At 41.0% G+C, this 23021-nt stretch overlaps 1 protein-coding gene across 2 annotated transcripts; it reads left to right on the top strand.

The window, feature by feature from the left end:
• The first annotated feature begins 248 nt into the window (after positions 1 to 248).
• LBH (LBH regulator of WNT signaling pathway) lies at positions 249 to 22479 on the top strand. 2 transcript variants are annotated; one of them, XM_058191070.1, is made up of 3 exons: positions 249 to 580; positions 5062 to 5161; positions 19909 to 22479. In XM_058191070.1, exons 1-3 carry the CDS (start codon positions 555 to 557, stop codon positions 20095 to 20097), a joined length of 315 nt encoding a protein of 104 aa, XP_058047053.1. In that variant the 5' UTR covers positions 249 to 554; the 3' UTR covers positions 20098 to 22479. The 2 variants fall into 2 exon arrangements, with proteins under 2 accessions (XP_058047053.1, XP_058047855.1); XM_058191872.1 differs by lacking the exon at positions 249 to 580 and adding an exon at positions 980 to 2314.
• Positions 22480 to 23021: the final 542 nt, after the last annotated feature.

The following is a 23021-nucleotide window of genomic DNA, read 5'->3' as shown; positions in this document are numbered from 1 at the left end:
TCAGCGTTAGGTAACAAGGCGCACTAGCGGCAAGCCGGGCTCGTGCCGAAGATGATGCCAGAGGTGGCCGTCCAATAGAAACGCCCCGCAGTCCCGCCGCTTTTCTTCCGCGGCGCGGCTCTGCTTTACAGGGCCGAACGCACGAAACCATTCATGAGTTTTGTGACATCATCGGAGGGAGAGGGCGGGCTCTGGTGAGCCTAGACACGCCCCCCTCGCCTATAAAAATAGCTCTCAAAGTCTTTGTGCTGGTCAGTTTAGTGGAAATAAACCTGTGGCTGCGGCGGGTGGGAGAAAGACGCTTCCCCGAGCAGCTTCAACCCGAAAAGGGAAAAAAAAAAAAAAATCAAATCCGAGCGGGGCATTTTTAATCTTCTGAGAGATCTCCTGGCCAGAGTTTCTCACGGGGGAAGCTTAGCCCATTTTCTCTCTTTTTGTTGGTGTTGGTCTAGGTCTAGTTCTAGTTCATCTGTCTCCCCCTTCCTCCTGCACGACTCCTTGTGCTGAGCTACAAAAGGACACGTTGGGTCGACCTCTTTGTTAGGACTACATACATGTCTGTATTTTTCTCCATTCGTTGGTGAGTAACGTGGCTCTGCTGCGGTGTGTGGCTGGCGAGGTGCTGGGCTCGATGGGTGTTAAAGAGGCGGGAGGGGTTTACCCCAACGCCGCCTTTGCGAGAGCCCGCCTGGACTGAGAACTTCCAAGGAATGTTCGGGGGGGGGGAGTTGAAGGCGCGGGAGGGAGAAACAAAGAAAGGACCGGGGGGGAGGGGCGCCACGAACACAAGCCGTGGGCGCGTCCCTCCAAGTCCGGCGCAAAACGGGGGCAGGACGGCGCCTGCGGTCCGAGCCTTGTCCCGGATCACCCGCAAACGGGTCCCGTTGAGCTCTCTCGGGGGAGCCCGAAGTCTACCCGGAAACGGCGGATAGCGTTCCGGGGACCACCTCAGCAGTCTCGGCACGTCCGTATTGCTGGGGGTGGGTGGGGGAGAGAGGGGAAGAGGTTGCTCCCGAAGCGCTGCTTTGATCCGTCGCTTGCCCTCCGCTTCACCGCGCCAGGAAGAGCCGGTTCAGGCGGATCTGGGCTGCCTGCGAGAAAGGGAGGCTGCGGTGGAGGAGTCGTCAGTCGGCTGCGGGGCGAAGGCGGCAGCTCTCCCCTCGCGAAGGCGGGAGGAGTTGGTGGTGTCTGGATGGATCGAGGCTGTCTCCTCGCGACGATGTCCCCCGATGTTGTCAGCAAGTGTTAATTTCTTACAGCTGGAGCTCCATGGGGAAAACAAAACGGCTACTGCTGGCTTGGTTTCTGTGGAAAAATAAATAACCGGCACAGCAGTGTCCCCCCCCCCCGTATTCCTAATTGCAACTGATTAGCTCCCTAGGTGTTTTATATATATATAAAAGAGCTAAACAGTATAATATATATATGGAGCACTGTCCGATCAGCGGTGGGAGGGTAGGCATCAGGGTTATTAGAGTCCGAACAAAAGAACTGGTCTGTTAGAAGAATTCTGCAGATAGCAATGAAGATTCCCAAATATTTTTTTCTGTTTCCTTATCGGGTTTCTTCCCCACCCCCCACCCCCCCAGGTGGGACGCTAGTTGGAGCTGAAGAAAACTTAATGGCAGTAGGAAGTTTGCCGCTAAACAGCTGCTTCTTTCAAGATGGTTAACAAAGGCAGGAGGCTGCAGACGTTTGGGGTGCCGCCACAATTGCTGCTTTTTATTTGTTTGTATTCTATTTTTACAAATGACTCAAGGCAGCAAACATTATCCAACACACCTTCCTCATCCTATATTCCCCACAATAACCCTGTGAGGTGGGTTGGACTTGAGGAAGAGTGACTGGCCCAAAGTCACCCAGCTGGCTTTCATGGATAATGTGGCACTTGAGTTTACAATCTCCTGCTTACTAGCCTGGTGCCTTAGCCACTAGACCAGATTATTCTTCCGGTTGGGAAGTAATAACCTTGATGAAGGGGGGAGGCAGGGGGAGAGAAAAATGGACTTAAGTTTTGTCATTTGCCTTCTGGGTATTTCAATATACCCGATCCATCATCCCGAATGTGGGTGAACATGGAGAGCAAGGGGTTCTGGATAGAAGTTCAGAAACTCCTGGTTCCATCAGATTTATCCCTGAGTTTGAAAATTTGGACTTGCACAAAAACTGGGGCTCCAAATGTGCAGGTGCAGCCAATGGGTTAGGCGTGCACTTTAAAACTGAGTGCAGCCCGATTTCTTTGTTAAGAGGAGTGAGCTGCGGCAAAGTTGTATAACCGCCTCCCTGGAATGTTTTCAAGAAAGGCTGGCTTGATGTAAGTAAGGATGCTTAAAGTATTTTTGCCTTCTGGCAGAGAGCACGAGGGGGAAAATAGCTCCCCCTCTCAGATATTAAACCCTGATGTGCATATATTCCCATTACTTCTGTGTATTGCTGCTTGTCTTGACAAATGCCATTAGATGAATAAATACCTTTTAGCAGACAGATAGTAAATTCTTAGCAGTTTTACCAGAATCCAGTAGTCTGAGTACAAGTGGCAAGTATAACACAAAATATGCATCTCTTCTGAAGGAGCTAGTGCAGAATAGTGTAAGGAAAGTGAACTTCCCTCTATAAAACCTGTGAGCTGAAATGCTGAGATCTTTGGCAACTGATTTATTTTTATCTTATTTGATGAATTTTCTTGTTTTACATATAGTTCTGTTGCCAGACACTGCAACTTGGATGGTTCCCTGGCCAATTAACTGACGTTTATATACCTTGTTTAAAAAAAAATATCTAAAGAAACCAATGCTCCATTTAGCTGCAAAAATTTTTTGTTTTCTGTTCTGATTGTCTTAAGGTTAGCTGTTTGGCTGATTTCAAATCCCTATCACAATGTTATTTCCCCATTTTCTTGCAATCAAAGACACTCGAAGGTTTACTCCCCAGTGTTACTGATAGCTCTAAATCATTCTCCTAGATAATTCTGACCAACTTGTTGCCTCTTCACCAACTGTTAGAGCTTAAGGGATGAGGATACTTTTCTCTGAATTCACTGTGAAGGAGTTGTGGCACCCCATTAGGGAGGTGAGGGTGAAGTAAGTGTGTGTGTGTATCTATTCTGAGGACAAAATGTAAGTCTTGTTCCCTAAGGACAGGTAAGACCAAGGGACAAAGAGTGGGAAAGAAAGAAATCAGTCTATTTAACCTGGAATATGCAAAACTAAGTGTTGCTTCCCTTGAATATATAGCTAAAATGCATAGGAGCATGCATTCTTGTTTTGTTTTTTTAAAAAAATATTTATATGGCTGCCCATCTTTCAGACAACTGGGTGTCTCCAATAATGTTTTTTTTTTACTTTTTTACTCTGTCTAATCAAAATATAAAAGTGTAAGCTCCTCCCAGCAACAGAAAGGCCATCACTCGAAGGCCATCATCCTGAAGGCCATCACTCTGCTAAACAAATAATTCCCTCAACACTGTCAGACTATTTACTGAATCTGCACTACTATTAATCGTTTCATAGTTCCCATCGCCAATCTCTTTCCACTTATGACTGTATGACTATAACTTCTTGCTGGCAATCCTTATGATTTATATTGATATATTGATCATCAATTGTGTTGTAAATGTTGTACCTTGATGAACGTATCTTTTCTTTTATGTACACTGAGAGCATATGCACCAAGACAAATTCCTTGTGTGTCCAATCACACTTGGCCAATAAAAAAAAAATTCTATTCTAATTCTATTCTAAATTTCTTCTGATAACTTAAAAGTACAATATGCATCCTAGTATTATAATATGCTGTAATGATACCATTGCTACTTGTGCAAGTGATTCCTTGGGATGATCTTGGCTAATTGTTTTTAAGCTAAGCAAAGCTGATGCTGGACATTCAGTATTTGCACTTTAAAGTATTAATTTAGAAAAGCAGCAGGTGCTGTAAGAGCAACCAAGGAATAAAGATCAGTCTCATGACTGACTGGTACAGTATAACCTTCTATCCATTATGGTGTAGCCATTGGTGATTGATGGGTGCACGTTCTTTATATTGACATTCTTGTGTGTTATTATCTGGAGTAAGTATTCTAAAAGATACTTTTCAGTGTAGAACAGCCAATGACCTTGCAATACTATTTCTTTATGGTAGCCTTATGCTACAGCATGCATTGTTTTTATTTCTATTGAAACTTAAGTAGTTGCAAGAAACTTTAAAGAAATGTTGTGCTGGGAAATTGAGGTAGAATTAGCACATGCTAAAATACAGAAGTTGCTTGCATGCATGTAAAATGTACTTTTGCTTTCAAAATAAATTATACTGGAAACAATGAGGGTAAGGCTGAAACTGAAACTGGGGCTATAGAATGAATCAATCTGAAACCTTCAAATGACTTAGGTGGTTTAAAATTCTGAACTCTGAAGCCTTCACAGAATCTGAAGGACAGTGTTTTTCAACCTGTTCCAAAATAGGTTGAAGTACTTTCTTTCCAAAATAACTATTTTTATCTATCAAATTTATTTGCTGTCCATCTGTCAGTTCAAGGTGACTCTCAATTAAAATTGGATATATGCATTTGCTCAGTCGTAATATAAGAGATGGCTCAGTGGCTAAGATGGTGAGCTAGTCGATCAAAAGGTCGGCAGTTCAGCAGTTCGAATCCCTAGTGCCACATAACGGGTGAGCTCTCGTTACTTGTCACAGCTTCTGCCAACCTAGTAGTTCGAAAACACATAAAAAAATGCAAGTAGAAAAATGGGGACCACCTTTGGTGGGAAGGTAACAGCGTTCCATGCGCCTTTGGCGTTTAGTCATGCTGGCCACATGACCATGGAGACGTCTTTGGACAGCGCTGGCTCTTCGGCTTTGAAACGGAGATGACCACCAACCCCTAGGAAATGACTAGTAGATATGTGTTAGGGGAACCTTTACATGCATTGAAATGGTTAAGTTTCTTAATCTGTACTAGAATTCCTTATCAATATGGAGTCCCAAGATCTTATTTGCTTATCTACTATTAATTGCGACTGAATAAGAGGGTAATTGCTGAAGTTGTCTCTCTGCTTTTGTTTCCAGCCCTGATTATTTGAGATCAGCTGACATGACTGAGGTGATGAGTGCTCCAACTATGGATGAGATTGGTTTAAGCCCCCGCAAGGATGGCCTATCCTATCAGGTAAATTCACTGCCATGCAAAAAAAACCTTAGTGCAGCTTACTAACTGCAAGTTGTTAATGGATTCAATTGGATTAGATAGTAATCTTTTTAGAAGACTGATAAATTAGTTCTTAATATTTTAAAATTTTCACAGCTATTTGTAATGTTACCTTGGCAAGAGCAGTTAGAAAGCACAGAATCAGACTGTTAGAATGTTTTGGGTTTGGAGGGATCTTGGAAGGACTTATTTACAATTTGAAGAGAAAGTTCTATTGAAGAGTCTAGCAGATAAATTCACAAAGGATAAGATAAAATGATATAAATGGTACTAAACATTATGGCTACGTCTCTCTCAATACCGGCTATTTAGGTTCATTCAGAACATGGCTGATAGGCTTAATCTGGATGTATGTGGTGATATTGCAGTTTCCATTAAGGACTAGGTGTCCTGCTGGATCTCTTGTGCATTCTGTTGGATCTAGATCATTGGCATGAAAGGTCTTTTATCACCTTTGGGTAATAAATTGGTGTTAATCCTGGAGTGGCTGTCAGCAACATACAGCCCTAGAGCCGCATGCAACTCTTTCATCTCCCTGCTGTGGCTCCCTGTCGGCTGGCTGGCCCTGCCCCTCACCCTCCCCTCGCTGTCACTCTTCCTGTTACTTCCTGAGAAGGTAAGGGCGAAGGTGGGGATGGAGACTTACTTCAAAGGAGAGGGAAGTGCCCTGTACTTGCCTCTCATCTCGTGGAGGCTTCTTCTGGTGCTTCGTAGGGCTGCGTGCACCTCGGTCATTTGAGATGCGCGACTTGCTGTCTGCCCCAAGCCGCTGGCCTGGCCTGGCTGCAGCCAATGCTCCGCATTGTAAACTGTGTCCCCTCCTCATCCTGAAGCCCATTATGATGCAGCGCATCGGCCACAGCCAGCCTGGACAGCGTCTCCGGCCAGAGAGCAATTCGCCCATCTCCCCAAGTGACCGAGGTGCATGACTGGCCAGCCCACAGAAGGGGGAAGAAAGAGCTTCATTTATCCTGGAACCTGAAATAACTCTTGATTTAAATCATATGGTAAAAAGCACCCAAAGAAGAAGAAAGAACATCAGCAAAAACAAAAACCCAACTCTCACCTGTTTTTAGAAATGGTTCAAGAGGAAGCACACACACACACACACACACACGGGAGGGGGTGGGGAAGAGAGAGAAGTGGGGAAGAAAGAGAGATGAGAGAGGGAAAAGGGAAGAAAAAGAAATGAGAAAATGATGGAGGGAGAGAATGAGGGAGAGGAAAAAGAGAGAAACAAATGAGAGAAGGGACAGTGGGGGAGAGAGAGGAATAAGAGGGAAAAGGAAACAAATGAGGGAGAAAAGGGGGAGAAAAAGAAAAGAAAAAGAAAGGCAAAAGAAAAATGAAGAGAGAGGAATGAGAGAAAAGGGGAGAAAAAGAGAAAGAGAAATGAGGAAATGATGGAGGGAGAGTATGAGGAAAAAAGAAACATGAGGGAGAGAAGGGAGAGGGAGAGAGAAATGAGAGCTGGAGGAGAATGAGAGAGAGAAAAGAGAAACAAATGAGAGAAGGAAGACAAAGAAAGGAAGGGAGAAGGAGAAAAGAAAGAGAAATGAGGAAATGATGGAGGGAGAGTATGAGGAAAAAAGAAACATGAGGGAGAGAAGGGAGAGGGAGAGAGAAATGAGAGCTGGAGGAGAATGAGAGAGAGGGAAAAAAGGAAAACAAATGAGAGAAGGGAAGACAAAGAAAGGAAGGGAGAAGGAGAGAAAAAAGAGAAAAGCAGAAGCGGGGGGGGGGGAGAGAGAGATCCATTTCCCACAGAAAACACCCGAAGCCATAAAATTTGGGCAGGCATGGCTGGGCAGATCATGTGACTGGGTGGGAGTGACATTGAGTTGGCCACGCCCACCCAGGTTTTGTGGCTCCTGGTGTTTTTTCTGGGAAACTGGTCCAAATGGCTCTTTGAGTGTTTGCAGACCCCTGTCCTGGAGAAGAAAAATTGAGCATTGGTGATACATACTTTGGTGGCCTTGAAGGTTGGATTACTGTGATCTCTCCATAGATTGGCCATTGAAGATGACTCTGAGATTGCACCTGGCCCGGGATGTACTCACCCAGAGGGTGAGGGCATCATATCATTAACAGAACTGAAGCAACTGCATTGTTGTCCCACCACTGATACATTTAACAAGGACATCTAATTGTGCTATTTTTCATATTGCCTCCTAGAACTTGAAATAAATTTGACATTGAGAAAGCCTTCCTTGTTATACTTTAGTAGCATACTTCAGTTTAAGAGCTGTGGTTAGAATATGGTATTGCAGGCTACCTTACTGCCAGGAGTTTGATCCTCATTGGCTCAAGGTTGACTCAGCCTTCCATCCTTCCAAGGTTGATAAAGTGAGGATTATTGGGGGCCATTTGATGACTCTGTGAACTGCTTAGAGAGGGCTATAAAGCACTATGAAGTGTTATTGCTATTGCTAATGTACAGCCTTAGAGCATTTCTTTCTACCCTGGCTTTGATAACTTTTTGTTATTTTTAACAAATTCTTGGTTGGATATAATGGTTGGTTACTTTGGATGTTGTTATATTAGTGTTTGCAAGCCTGAAATGGAAGTGAAAAGCATATAAATGGTATAAATCACATGCATGAGTAAATGTTTCATTCAGATCCAATTTGTGGATAACCAATAGCGATCTGTCTGATCAGTATAGAGGCAGAATAACCAGCTGTATAGGGCTTTGATCTGATTTAATACTACTAGAGTTTTTTCAACGTATTTCTGAATGAACACAGGTAGTCCTCGATTTACAACAATTCATTTAGTGACTGTTCAAAGTTACAATGGCACAGAAAAGATGACTTATGACCAGTGGTGAAATCCAATTTTTTTTACTTTCGGTTCTCTGGGTGTGGCTTGGTGGGCATAGTTAGGCTTGGTGGGTATGGCTTGGTGGCAGGGGAAGGATACTGCTGGCAATCCTTATGATTTATATTGATATATTGACCATCAATTGTGTTGTAAATGTTGTACCTTGATGAACATATCTTTTCTTTTATGTACACTGAGAGCATATGCACCAAGACAAATTCCTTGTGTGTCCAATCACACTTGGCCAATAAAATTCTATTCTATTCTATTCTATTTCTGGGGCCAGCCAGAGGTGGTATTTGCCGGTTCTCCAAACTACTCAAAATTTCCGCTACCGGTTCTCCAGAACCTGTCAGAGCTTTCACCCCTGCTTATGACTCTTTTTCACACTTATGACCATTGCAGCATCCCAATGGTCACATGATTAAAATTCAGTTGCTTAGCAACTGGTTCATATTTATGACGGCTGCAGTGTCATGTGATCAGCTTTTGCAACCTTCTGACAAGCAAAATCAACAGGAAATCCAGATTCACTTAACAGCCACGTTATTAACAAATACAAAGATTCACTTAAAAGGGTGGCAAGAAAAGTCATAAAATGAGGCAAACTCAGTTAACAAATGCTTCACTTAGCAACATAAATTTTGGGCTCAATTGTGGTCATAACCTGAAGACTACCTATGTGTTGGTTGCACTGTATAAACTAGGCAAATTGATTTTCTAAAGCAATGGCAGGTTTCGCTTAAGCATTTTCTAATCCCATTAGGATTTTCCCCCTCAGCTGCTCTTAACTCTTCTCTGTCTTTTGAATGGAAGGTGTGTAGGTCATTTCTGACTTATCTTTCACATTCAATTATCTCAGAAAATTTCCTTTAGGTGAATGGTAGTGCAAGCAATCTTTGTTAATTCAGGCTAATTTTAACAATGTTTTTTTAAAAACTTGATTTTGGAATGAATCCCAGTGGAAAAATACAGTTAGCAAACATTGCATCAGAACTGAAAAAAGCCACATGAATTTCCAGTGTAAGGCTCAAGGGTCTTAACTATTTTGAGACTGACCTGAATTAGAATAAGTAAACTTTGTGTTTTAGATAACTTTGGCCAGCTGGATTGAGTTCAATATGTTTAGACTACCAATACAACTTCTACTGAGTGAAGCAGAAGCACTGTTAAATCAGTGGCCTTAAGCACATTGGTTTTTGCCTATTCCTGCCCACAAAGACTTGGCAGTGTTTGGATTTGGGATGATTTTATGACAGTATTTTTGGCTCATAAATCATCCAAACTGCCAGCAATTCAGATTTTAAAGTGTTTTTGAAGACTGTTTTCTTAATCTCTATCTCACAGAACAAAAACAATTCTAAGGTGAAGCTAGATGGCATTGTCTCTTGTCTTATAAATATAGGGGCTAGGAGGTGGCTCAGGGGCTAGGACGTTGAACTTGTTGATCGAAACGTCGGCAGCTCAGCGGTTTGAATCCCTAGTGCTGCCGTGTAACGGGATGAGCTCCCGTTACTTGTCCTAGCTTCTGCCAACCTAGCAGTTTCGAAAGCACGTAAAAATGCAAGTAGAAAAAACAGGGACCACCTTTGGTGGGAAGGTAACAGCATTCGGTGCGCCTTTGGCGTTGAGTCATGCCGGCCACATGACCACGGAGATATCTTTGGACAGCGCTGGCTCTTCGGCTTTGAAACGGAGATGAGCACCGCCCCCTAGAGTCGGCAACGATTAGCACATATGTGCGAGGGAACCTTTACCTTTACCTTATAAATATACTAGAATTTATGCAGTTTGAACTTGATCTAGAAAATGTTTGTGGCCATTAACTTTGATAACTCGTCAAACCAGAAGCTAGAATTCAGTGATTTAAGGGAATTAAAGCCCTGAAACTCATTTGTTGTATTAGCAAAAATTGCCATTTAGAATGACTAGAAGTTTGGCTTTGACCTCATCCTCACTTGTGCTATGCCTGTACCACTAATTCAGATCATTGTAGGGTGCTAAAATGGTTATCTAAACTACAGTATGGATTCATTGGTTGCCTATATATTTGCAAGACAACATCATTGGATGCTAGTATTCTTTAGAGAAACATTGTCTGCACATTGTTTTTTCTATGTTCTAAATCAGAGGCACCCAACCTTTTGGGCACCAGTTCAATGAAGCAAAATTTTCGTGGGCCAGAGGGGGTGTGGTTTCAGATGCTACCTGCATCCCGCAGAGAGGGCTTTTGCTTGTTTCTGCGGCCCAGTTGCTGACATGCTGCAGACTGGTGCCAGTCCACAAACTGGGTGTTGGGGACCCCTGTTCTAAATAGAAATATTCCCTGCATTTTAATTCTTATCTGATTAAATAATAGGCGGAAATTACATTGACAAACTTTTAAATTAAATTGAAAAGTTTGCTTACCACTGAAAAGCTGAAGATCCAGATTTTTTTTTAAAAAAAATATAATATAAATTTATAAGGATGGCGAAACCATTATGACTCTAAGCATATATAGTACATGACTTGAAAATGACAAATGGTGGCTCTAGGATTTCTTGGTGAACCTGAACACAAATCTGCAGACCAGTTTAGATCTTCAGAGTTTCTGCTGTTATAAAATTGGGACCCGTAGGTTCCTTGTTATCTCTCGGAAAACATCTAGAGATACACCAGGGGGTAGATACTAATCTTCACACACACACGTGCGCACACATATACACAAATGTGGTTCAGAGGTTAGAGGAACGTTTTTTTCTCCTTGTGAATCTGAAAGAGAAAGCCACTGGAAGCTGAAGAGAACTGTACTTTTCTAGAAGGTTACTATACTGTAGTATTGCTCTGATGATTTCTAATTCTACATAAAGAATTCTCCAGCCTGAGGACATCATTTTGTTTCTGGGATGGGCAGAAAAAAAAATCTGCTCATCCTAATCTATTACTCCTACTAAAAAATGTCTGTATTGCATTGGGCACTTTCAAATGTCAGCATTCCCCAAAGTAACAGCTGCCTGCTCCAATCAAATCGGGAAGTGCAACAACTCAAATGTGATCTAGAGAATTATTTCCCTCCTGTTCTGAGTTCTCAATCAGCTGCTAAGTAATGCATTTATGAATAAGCAAAGCTGCAGAATTGCATCTGTCTTCAAGACTTGGATAGGAATTCCAGGAAGAAACAATGGCCGCCTGTTCTGACCATAACACCGCCTTTGCAAGCCATGCTTGGGGCTGTATCCTAAAAGTGGGTGGAGCCAGGACCGATTTGGGCAGGAGTTTTTAGCAGTTTTAAAAGGTGAAATGGATGCTTTAAGAATCTGCAAAACTATCCATTTTGCCCCTTAAATCCCTATCCCAATTTTGGTGCAGGCATATTTTGGAAATTACAAAATGGTTCCCAAGCTTGGCGGCCCGGTGGGGGAAAGGGAATGTGGTCACTTGTGCAAGTCGAGCTCTGCATGCACACATGTGCGCTGGCTCACTGCTCACCCGGCCTCATTCTAAATAGGTCACGACCCAGTAATGGGTTGTGGCCCAGTAGTTGGGGACCCCTGTCCATACACTATTATTTTTTAGAAGCCTGCTCTGGAAATTACCAAGTTGATGCCACTTGAAGCTACTTGAATGGGATAACCTGGAATGGGATAAAGTTAGAAAAGAAGAGATTTAGCTGGAGTGGATTTGAAGCTGTCCTCTATTGCTCTCCAAACTTTTCTATTGCTTGATTTTGGCTTGGTTCTTTACGAGTATCTTTGATTTGAAGTTTTGCATTGTTTTTCAAAGAAAGAGGTTATTGATAACTATTAACTAATAGTTATTATTAATTATTAACCAGTGATAGCTAAATTAAATTCATAAATTCATTTAATCACATATGGAGAGAGGGTGGGATATGTCAGCAACCCTGCTCTCTTTTTTTCTCTTTCAAGGAGAAAGAGCCAGACAACAGAGTACAGGTAGCCTTTGACTTACAGCAGTTCCATTTAGTGACCGTTCAAAATTACATAAGCACTGAAAAAAGTGACTTATGACCGTTTTTCACAGTTGCGACCTTTGCAGCATCCCCATGATCGTGTGATCAAAATTCAGATGCTTGGTTCATATTTATGACCACTGCAGTGTCCCGAGGTCACTTGATCCCTTTTGCGACCTTCTGACACGGAAAGTCAATAGGGAAGCCAGAGTCATTTAACAACCAGTTCAGTGATTCACTTAACAACTGTGGTAAGAAAGGTAGCAAAATCAGGCAAAACCCATTTAATAAATATCTCACTAAATAACAGAAATTTTGGGCTCAATTGTGGTCATAAGTTGAGGACTACCTATAACTTGATTTTGGATTTTGATTCTCATAAGCCTTATCCAGAATGAGGAATCGTAGCCCAAAGCATCTGGAATGCATAGGTGTTTGTATTTAGACTAGAACTTTTAGGCTTTTTCTAGTTATTTTTGTTTGTTAAATTTGAACCCCCATCCAGTTTTAGCTTATCTGAGTGGTACCATTTCGGGCAAGCAGCAGTGATTTTGCATATTTAAAATTCACAATCTATCCCCACCCCAATGTACTCCACATAAAAACTAGCCCAGCTTTCTTTTCTAACTGACGTTATTTCTTTTCTTGTCTGAAAGAGCTTTTCAACACAGCCTTGAGTAATGAAGTCCAGTATTATTGAAGGTGACTAATGTTAACTGTTAAAATTAGCAATCCTTTAGCGGAGCTTTCTCTAGCCTGGCAAACTGCAGACGTCCTGGATTACTGCTTCCAGCCATCCCTCAGCCAATGCTGGTTGGATGCTGGAAGCTTTAGTCCAACAGCAGGAAAGTGCCAGGTCAGAGAAGGCCTCTTTTGCTAAATAAATAGCAAATGGAAGCCAGGAAATAAATCCAGAATATACATAGACTTTGGGACTGTGTAATAATGTTGTTAATGTATGGGAACTCTTCTCCCCCTACATTTTATTAGTATCAACATACAGTTGAAGGCAGCAAAATGGCAAAAATTTCTAATTTAATGGTGAGTGAATATCCCAACGTTCTTGTTCCATGAATTCAATTCTTTTTAAAATGTTGTTTTGACTATTGAAACAAAGGTTTTGCTAGTTTTCAGCCTGAATTTGGGATCGCGTCCATTAGTAGAAGAGTACTCAAATCATCTGCTCGAAATAAAATTCCATATATCGCCAGACTTGAAATTTTAGGTCTAGATAGCCTCGAACTACGTCGTTTCTATTCTGACCTATGCTTAGTTCATAAGATTATTTACCAAAACGTTCTACCTGTAAATGAGTACTTTAATTTCAACCATAATAACACAAGGGCTATTAATAGATTTAAACTCAATGTAATTCTCTCTAATCTTAATTGTAGGAAATATGACTTCTGCAATAGAGTAGTAAATGTCTGGAACACTCTACCTGATCCTGTTGTTAGTCTCTCTAATCCCCATACTTTTTACCTTAAACTGTCTACCGTGGACCTTTCATGTTTCTTAAGAGGTCCCTCAGGGAGCGTGCAGAAGCGCCCCAGAGTGCCTATCATCCCTGTCCTACTGTTCCCAATTATATGTAATCATTCTATGTGTTTATGGCTATGTTTTGCCTATTTATATCTTTTTTTTGGTGCCAATTTTTTTCATGTGTCCATGTCTATGTTTATACTGTTACTTGTTTCCTTGTTTTTGTTGATAAATAAATAAATATTCTCCTATTTTCCTTTCTACCTGGAAATGACTATGTTTTTCCCCCCAAGTTGATCGTTAATGATAATTGACTCTAGCACTAATCATAGTATTTGAAACTGAAGTTGATTTAGGACTAAAATATCCCTACTCTGCTGTTAAAATAATGTTGTGTTGAAATTTCTTTAAAAATAATTTTAAAAAAATCCTCAGAATAGAATCTGAAGTGATGACCATTGAGGCAGCTTCTCATTGTGGTAGCTGGGTTGAATAAACAATTTTCAGATTGTGGCCCGCCAGCTGCCAGCAGAGTTGAGGGCAGACTCCGATGAGGGAGCAACTTGGGCCAGTCATGGAATCTGGGGAAGGTTCTGATGGATGCTCTGCATCAGAAGCAGAGATAGAGCCAAGGCTGTCCGACATTGCCAAGCTGCCTTCGGGGTCGGAAATAAGTGAGGAAGAAGAACAGCTGGACCTTGTTCCAGATACTGGTATGTGCAGAGCTGTCAGGAGAGGAGAATAACTGAGGAACAGGAGCCGACTCGGGAAGAAAGGCACACGTGGACGCTGAATGGCCCCTTCCTGGCTGGGGAATAAATAGAAGCATAAGGGAAGTGGTGGTTGCAGGAGACAACAGTTCGTATTTCTTTTGGAAGATTTGTTTATCATGGTTTGTGTCTGATTGCCAGGAATTAATTTACAGTTTTGCGACTGGAAGCTCTAGGCCTGGCAATTATCCATAGACTGATAAAGTCTGTTACTGGAATTAACCCTTGGAAGGATTATTGCTTGGACTTTTCTGTGTGTGAATGCCATGAATTTACTGTAGCTAAATAAAGAGTTTTTTTTCAGGAGAAAGAGTCTGTTTCTTGGTTCTGCTAAAGCTGGGTCAGAACATATATATAAATTGAAATTGCTATGAAGAAGTGGTAACTAAGTGCATTCATCCTTAGGATAGCAGGCATTCAAAGCCAATCCAAAAGCAACCCAAGCTGTTTTGTGAAGCAGCAGTGAATTGGAAGCCTGCCAAAGTAGTACCCCAGAATAAGCTTGTTTGCAAATGAAGTCAGGGTGATCCCTTGTACTGGGATATCTTTATCTCTTATCTACCAGCTGTAGAAGGAGAAGCAATTCTGGTATACATGACTTGGACTGCACAGCACATTTGTTTTGTTCTGGGCTCTCTTTGTGGGTGTTGTACCTTTACTACCGGTTTGCAGCGGGATTGCGCACAGAAGCTTCCTGATCATGTCGGGGTCAGTGGGTGGAACCTTCCCCCGGTTTTACTACTGGTTCACAAGAACCGGTCCGAACCAGGGGCAACCCACCACTGTGTTAAAGACAAATCATCCTGAGATCCACCATACCAAAACCTCTGAACTGTTAATACCGTTGGTGTTCATCAAACCCTAAATGGACTAGCTAGGTGACCTGTGGCCTCTGCTTTTTTTATCCTAATGGGGTGGCAAAAAGGAGTGTTAATGTGTCTCTGGTAGGTTCACTGAATCGTGATGCACAGGCCTGAGGTTGCAATGAGACAGTGCAATCAATGGGTTTGGGCTGGCTGCATTCAGATAGCACTGAATAAATATGCTCCTGTTTAAATACTGCTAATTTCAGTGAAGGCCTTGCAGACTGTATGGACTAGGACACAGTCTGTAGTGTAGCTAGATGCTTAAAACCTCTTCTCAGTAGTATTGGTTTCCTTACTTGCAAGGGTTGGTTAAGCATTATTTTCCATTCTGGGGCTAAGTTCAGTCAATTCTAGAGGAAGGAGGTGGGGTGTCACTTGACACAGGAAAAGATGTTTATCTTCAGGTTTTGAGTTTTGTTTTTTTCTCCTATTTGAGGTGCCTAGCGAATAAGCATTCTTATTATCTATGAATATTCCACCTAAAATAACAATAAAAATAATGGTTACTTGTTACTGTATTTGAACAGTTAAGTGATTTCTCTGACATTTGGCTTTTCCTCCTATGGCAGCCACAGAGCACATTCATAATGTACCAGTCTACTTCCTAGGTCTCTGTGGCCTGAGAAAGAATTTGTTAAATGTTTAGTTGTATAAAAAAATGTTACTGTTGCCATAGACGGTTAATGAAAAATTCCATAAAATGCAGAGCAGAAAGGGAATTTGCAACAAATCCTCTCTAGAAATTTGAACAAAAGCAACGTGGTAGACAGTAATAAGCGGCTTTTGGGGAAAAGGTACAAAATCTATAACTTAGCTTTGCTTTTGGCTGACTAGAGTGGCTCCAAAGATTCTAGCAACAAGCAAGATACAACAACAACAACAAAAAGTGATCTGTAGAAGGAAGGATAGGTGTCAATATTTCAGCTATAAAATTTGCACTTTGGAATTAATCTTGATAGTTACTATAGACCAGGGGTCTCCAACCTTGGTCCCTTTAAGACTTGTGGACTTCAACTCCCAGAGTTGAAAAAAGCTGGCTGAGGAACTCTGGGAGTTGAAGTCCATAAGTCTTAAAGGGACCAAGGTTGGAGACCCCTGCTATAGACTCAATATATTTGTAGACTGCAGAGAATAATTGTCTACAGCAGATACTAGTACCTCACAGCTGATCTCCAGTATTAAGCAGGATTGAATCTGGTTAGACTTGGATAGGAAACCAACATGAGTTCTTATGAGTTGTAGACTTAACTAAGAAATTGAAAAACTATATCCTGGATGAAAGCAGCAATAAATCAAGTTGCAAGAAAACTATAGGCTTTGCAAGTAGTCCTTAGGAATTGAATTCAAGGAGAGGCTAGGTTCAAGAACAGGCAATCCTTGACTTACAACAGTTTATTTAGTGACTGTTCAAAGTTACAATGGCATTGAAAAAAGAAACAACCACTTTTCACATTTACGACCGTTGCAGCATCCTCATGGTCATATGACCAAAATTCAGATGCTTGTCAACTGGTTCATATTTATGACGATTGCAGGGTTCTGGGGTCATGTGATCAGCTTTTGCAACTTTCTGACAAGCAAATGAGGAATCACTTACCAACCATGTTATTATCTTAAATGCAACAATTCACTTAACAACCATGGCAAGAAAAGTCATAAAACGGGGCACACTCACTTAACAAAGGGTTTAGCATAAATTTTTGGCTTAACTGTGGTCATAATTTAAGGACTAGCTGTACAGTTTACATTCAGAGAGGAAGACATGTTGACTCCAATGCTCGGCTCTGAAAACCACAGAGATAGTTTTTAAGTCTCTCTCCTCCTCTTATAAAGAGAAGAGTGCAAGCAATATTCAGCTGAATATCTTCATGGATTAAAATGTCATTATGCAAAGGCTCTTGTTTCTTTGCTTCTATTGACAGCTTATCCTTGTTTCTCTGTCATGTGCTGGGAAATGTGACTTCATTTATTTTCCATTGGGCCATCCATAATCCTTGAGTGCAATTGCAACATCTCATTTTTATGCTTCCTTGATTATTTTAAAAAAGCATGACTTAGTGGAAAAATCCTGACCTCTTCTATCTCTGCAGCTGTTACAGATAAGATTCTTCAGGCTATTTAAATCACACACAAAACATATATATTTGGGGGTTGTTTATTTAAAGAAATCATTTATTCCTTACTTTAAAATGGGTAGGTCAGCATATTTTCAAAACAGCTATTCCACTTTGACCATTGTTTACCATAACAAAGAAGGTTTAATGCTATTCTGTCCTGTGCTGCTGTTCATTGTAGATATAGGAAGTATGTTGTTCCCCTACTGAAGATGTATATTGGCTTATCCAAATTCTGAACTTTGGGCTTGGCTGCAGCTCATCTCTTCCCCCAAAGGCACCTGATAGTGTTAGTTGAGCATAATGGGAATTGTAGCGCTGAACAATTTGGAAATGCTCTGCTGAGGAAAGCAACTTTTAATAAATGCCAACATTTCCCCCCTCTGGAATGGGGATAGAAATTTGATGCTTTCTACACAACCTGTAGAATCCATACAGGGCCCATTTGGTCATCTGATGTGTTTTAATCCATACAGGGCCCATTTGGTCATCTGATGTGTTTTAATGGTGAGATGGAAACTCCAACTTACTTTATAAAACACCTAGGATGGAATAGATCAGACATTAATATTGCAGTTATTTCCATATGAGCTTTAATAGATATTAGTGTTATCTGAAGTTTTGAAAAGTATCTAGGTAGCAGAGTAGTTCGATATTTTACATAATACTCAGATTTGTTGGAATGCAACTCCTAGTATCTTGAGGTCAAATGCGAGCTAGTGTCTAAAACATCTGGGAACACCAGGGTCAGCAAAAAGCTGACTAAAAAAATGGTATCTGTTGAGTATCTGCTCAGTATCTACTTTGAGTATCTAATGTAGAGTATCAGACAGTGGGCCAGTGGAATTGTCAAGATGCTGATTTGCCAACAGTAACATCTGGCAGTACTAACCTGGCCAGAGTAAAATGGCAATTACTTAATGTAATGGCTGAAAGTATGTTTGTGTATGATCTGATATTGGCAAGAATCCAGTGGAGTATCAGGAACAGAGATGAACAACTCTTCCAAAAAGAGAATTTGAGTCATAACATAGTGAGTTGCCTGATGATGTCCAGTTAGTCAAGCATTGCCATAATTCATTCATTATGGGTGACCCAGGTCTAGCTCCAGAATTGAACGAATGCCTATAATGATGTTTCAGGAAGTTGATGGGCAGGACATCTGTTGCATTTTGGATCCTTTGTGCAGTATAATCACATTTGATACTTATTTATAGACATTAGAGTAACTTGAAGATCAGTTTTCTGAATGTCTTTTATGTACAAAATGCACAAAGAGCCTTCCTTATTTAACCATTTGTATGGTCAATATCTTACAAATACAGCAGCTGAAAGTAAACATTTTTTTAAAAAAACTAATAACAATTAAATACAATGTTCATGAGGTCCAAAAACATCCCTTCTATTTTTCCAATCAAGTAGCAGACTAATAACCTACCAGACCTTAGGAAAAGCAAAGCCTTTGGCACCTTGAGGAAGACTGACGGGATCAAGGGGCCTCTGTGGCTCAGACTGCTAAGACAGTCTGTTATTAACACAGCTGCTTGCAATTACTGCAGGTTCTAGTCCCACCAGGCCCAAGGTTGACTCAGCCTTCCATCCTTTATAAGGTAGGTAAAATGAGGACCCAGATTGTTGGGGGCAATAAGTTGACTTTGTATATAAATATACAAATAGAATGAAGACTATTGCTAACATAGTGTAAGCCGCCCTGAGTCTTCGGAGAAGGGCGGGATATAAATGCAAATAATAAAAAAAAAAGATTGTTTAGACTTTGAGAGGAATGTTTTTTTCCATGGGGGCAGGTGCTTATGATTGAGAAGGCTTATCTCCTGTATCCTGCTAGATGGCATTGAGAAAAGGCACGCAATCTCATAAATAACCTATACTATCATGCAGGGATTCATAAGTGATAATCAGAACCTTAGATTGCACCTAGAACCTTCCCTGTAAGCAAGTTAAGCTCAAGGAACCGTGGTGTTACATGAACATATCATGACATGCTTGTCATGATGTGTTCTTGCATCATGGCAGTTGTAGCTTCCAAATGTTCTTCAAGGCTGGTCTATACAGAATGTGTCACCTAAAAAGCCTGAATGTGAAGAATGTCATTGACAGCTTATAACCTGCCCATAAACTGAAGATAGATGTTGTCCAAATGGTAACCATTGCATCAAAGATTGTTTTCAGTCAAAGATGCGCTGACTTTAAATCGGGCTATGAAGACTGCATTCCCTTGGGATGTGGTGATCTTTTGACTGCCATTAGTGCCAAAGTGGGTAAGTGCCATAGTCCTTTTACCTGCCAGCCAACCAGTAAATGCAAGGAAAGAGACAAACTAATGGGAACTCCTGGCTCCCTAGACATTGCTGCTAGCATTCCGTACCAGTATTCATGCCTGCTGCTTGAAGTTGTAGATCAATAACATCTGGAGGGCTTTAAAATGATCACTTATGGAAAGCAACAAAAAATTGTCTGAGAATCTCAGCTGCCTATTATGCTCTAAATCTTAACAATAAGGTATCATATCAGTTTAATTATAATAATATAGATTTTGAATGTGAATGGGCCTAAATTTAAAGCATTTTTCATCTTTGAAGTTTATAGGGGGGATACTTGGATAGCTGTGAATAAATGAAAATCTACTGAAAATACATTGGATTGGAGATATTGATTACTGTAAATCTCTTTATTTCAGATTTTCCCTGACCCTTCAGATTTTGATCGTTATTGTAAGCTGAAGGACCGCCTCCCTTCCATTGTGGTGGAGCCAACAGAAGGAGATGTGGAGAGTGGAGAATTAAGATGGCCACCCGAGGAGTTCCTGGTCCAGGAAGAAGAGGAACAGAACTGTGATGAAGCAAAGAAAGAGAGCAAGGAACAGTAAAAGCACCGAAGATCTTCTGTTCTACTCAAGATGTTAGGACATCTTGAGGGAGAGAGAACAGCTTTCTGAAGGGTCTTTTCTACAAAAGACATTCAATTTTGCACCTGCAAGATCTTAGTTTTTTTCATATTCTCTATTGAGAACTGAAGCGCTTGACGTGACAATCTCCAGCTAAAACTAAGAAAGTTTGGGCAGGCAAAGCAAGCCAAAAATGATTGCCCTTCTCAAGATCATTGTTGAATTCTGTGGTGGTTGCCTGGGGCAGCCAGGAAATTAGAGGGCGCTTTGGTGGAGGAATAGGCCAGCAGGAAGCATGCTTCTTCTGAAGTGTGTGGTATTAGAAGAAATAACTGCAAGTATAAATGCAGCTGAGTTCTGTAAGGGACTGCCTCTGGCTACAAATGCATGAGAATAGTGTTCATCTCTCAAAACCTTGCCTTCTCATAGTGTTTTTTCTGGTTTTATGTGTGCATGTGTTTAGAGGCTGGAAGACAAGCCACTGCAGTGCTCCTGTGACATGTTAGGCAGTCTTCCTGCAGAACACCATAGAGGAGCCGTGAGTAATAACTAGGTTGGCCTTCTGCAGCCTAGTGTCCTCTTAAAGTTGCACCATCTTTGTCAGGCTGCAGAGTCTGGCATTGGCTTGCTCACCTGTTGCACATAAACTATATTTTTTATGTCTTTTCCTTTCTTGGCACCTCTTTAGGCATGCATTTTAACATCGCAGTGAATAGCTTTGTATGGCCATTGTGCTGTTGACTGTAGAAATGGCCTTTACTACTTGTTCTGCAGTTATCTTGTTTAGGCTGTAAACAGTCACATTTTGTTTTGTTTGGGAGGTGGGATTGGAAGAAATGCTTCTTCAGAAAAAAAACTTCAGGAGATTTTGACATGGAAAAAAAAAGTATATTTTTCTTTCCTGCTACTGAAGCTGCTGTTTAACTTTCTCCGTCAGCAATGCATCTGGTTGCTGTGAAATACGGCTTTTTCATCAGGACTGATTTATGATTTAGTCATGCGTTAATGCTGGATCAAGGGCTCATGATTATAGTACAGGGCCAACCAAGGCTATTAACTAGGAAGATCTTAAGAGAATTGGTATCCCCTTTAGAAGCAGGGTGGCGAAAGCAGGGCTTATCTTCAAAAACAAAAGGTATTACAGCGTCTCAGTATTGTGGAGAAGATAACACTTTTTTGAACCAAGGATTTTTTTTGATTGACTTACCTTGTTCACAGGTTCTAAATTCCCCATTATAATCTCATTCCTCATGTCCCATATATCTCTCTTCCTAGAAGGCAAACAAATAGTTGGATAAGCTAAATTGGCAGCCTCATTAAAAAGAAGAACAGTGTCTGACTTCTTGGCAGGAAGTTCCACAAAGTTGACATTTCAAGTATGACTTTCAGATATTAAATGCCAATGATTCCATATTAATTTTGCAGAAACTAAAACTTTGTAATGTATAAACATTATAGCCTTAACAAGATAGTCAAATAATCCTTAGTTTCCCATGATCTTTTCCATTCCTTTCCTACTTTGTTGGAATTTTATGTATGTGCTATATATAAAAGACACACGCATACACACACGTACACTTATTTTTGATACCTCATGAGTAGTAAAATTGCTGGTAATGGATTAGAGTTGCTTGTTGAAATCAGCAGGGTTACTTTTTTCAGTCTCGTCTCGCATGTGTTTTCCACATAATGGCAATAACTTAACAGCTGTGAATCATTGTTACATGTGGATGTGAGATTGTAGGGATGTAGTTGGGTGTTCTTGTGTGTGTGTTTTTCAGCCAAGAACCTGTAACACATATACTACCTGTCTTGGTGGATGTTTGGGCATCACTGAAATTTGTCTTGCACCCTTGCCTGGTCAAGGTTGCTTTAAAATGGATGGATCCAGATGTTTTTTGTATCCTTGAATCTGTTCTTGTCTTGCTGTTCAGTACAATGAGCTTTCACACCTGCACCCAACCCAAATTGCCCTATTTTTTTTTCTCCCTTCAGAAGTCACTTTTTGGTTCTCCATTTTTGTCCCCGTTTGAAGTTGTCAAATGTTAACCACTCGGACTCAGAAAAACAAAAATCCTTAATGCTTTAAGGACAGAGTGGGGTTGTTGTTTGTCTTTGAATATTTGCATATCATTTTTCTGCTTTTTTAAAAAGATACAATTGTTGCTTGTATTTCTGTCACTTTTGAATGTGTCTGAGGAACAAAGCACTCCAGTGGAACTTTTCCTGTTATATATATTTACATTCTATATTTCTGTAAAATTCTTTTTTGAGCCTCAGGGAAAAAGCTAGCATTTTTTTCAAACTACTTTTGTCACTGTGACAGTTGTAAATAAAGTTTGAAAATGCTTTCCAAATTCTTAAGAGGTGTCCTATTTATTTATTTACATTATTGAAAGCTTTGGTTTTCCCACAGCCTTTTAAATAAACATTTCTCACAAATTTGGATGGAATCATCTCACTGAACAGAGCAATCGTAGCTTCATTTTACGGCAAAAATGGGGAGAAGAGGATCCATTGGTATAGTGGCAGCACATTCACTGTCTTCTCTTTCACCAAAGCTAGGAAGATCTGATTTTTTTAAAAAAAAATCCTTTTGACTATTCTCTACAATGGAGGTAGTGACGCTGTGCCAACCCTGTGTTGATAAGTAAAGCCATTTCTGCAGACGTATCACTGGCAAATGAGCTTTTGAATCTCATCCCAACAGGCAGAGCCTGTTCTCTCAGAGTTCTCTTCAGACAGAGCCGTTACGCTGTCCAACACTTGTGACATGTGAGAAACGTGTGATGGCAGAATGATTGTGGGCTCCTGCTGGAGCAATACTTGCACCATTTCCTTAGCTAGTTTCCCAGGAGGGTACGAACACAACCAAAGCTGCACATTAACATCATAAGATCTATTGG

The sequence above is a fragment of the Ahaetulla prasina genome, chromosome 1 (genome assembly GCF_028640845.1).
Source record: "Ahaetulla prasina isolate Xishuangbanna chromosome 1, ASM2864084v1, whole genome shotgun sequence".
Classification (NCBI taxonomy): domain Eukaryota; kingdom Metazoa; phylum Chordata; class Lepidosauria; order Squamata; family Colubridae; genus Ahaetulla; species Ahaetulla prasina.
The sequence above is the reverse complement of the archived record's forward strand: the minus strand, read 5'-3'. Positions and strand labels throughout refer to the sequence as shown.

Coding starts and splice junctions, on each gene's coding strand:
- LBH (XM_058191070.1), top strand. CDS start 555: ATGTCTGTATTTTTCTCCATTCGTTG. Junction 581..5,061: donor GTATTTTTCTCCATTCGTTG/GTGAGTAACGTG, acceptor TTTTGTTTCCAG/CCCTGATTATTTGAGATCAG. Junction 5,162..19,908: donor AGGATGGCCTATCCTATCAG/GTAAATTCACTG, acceptor TCTTTATTTCAG/ATTTTCCCTGACCCTTCAGA.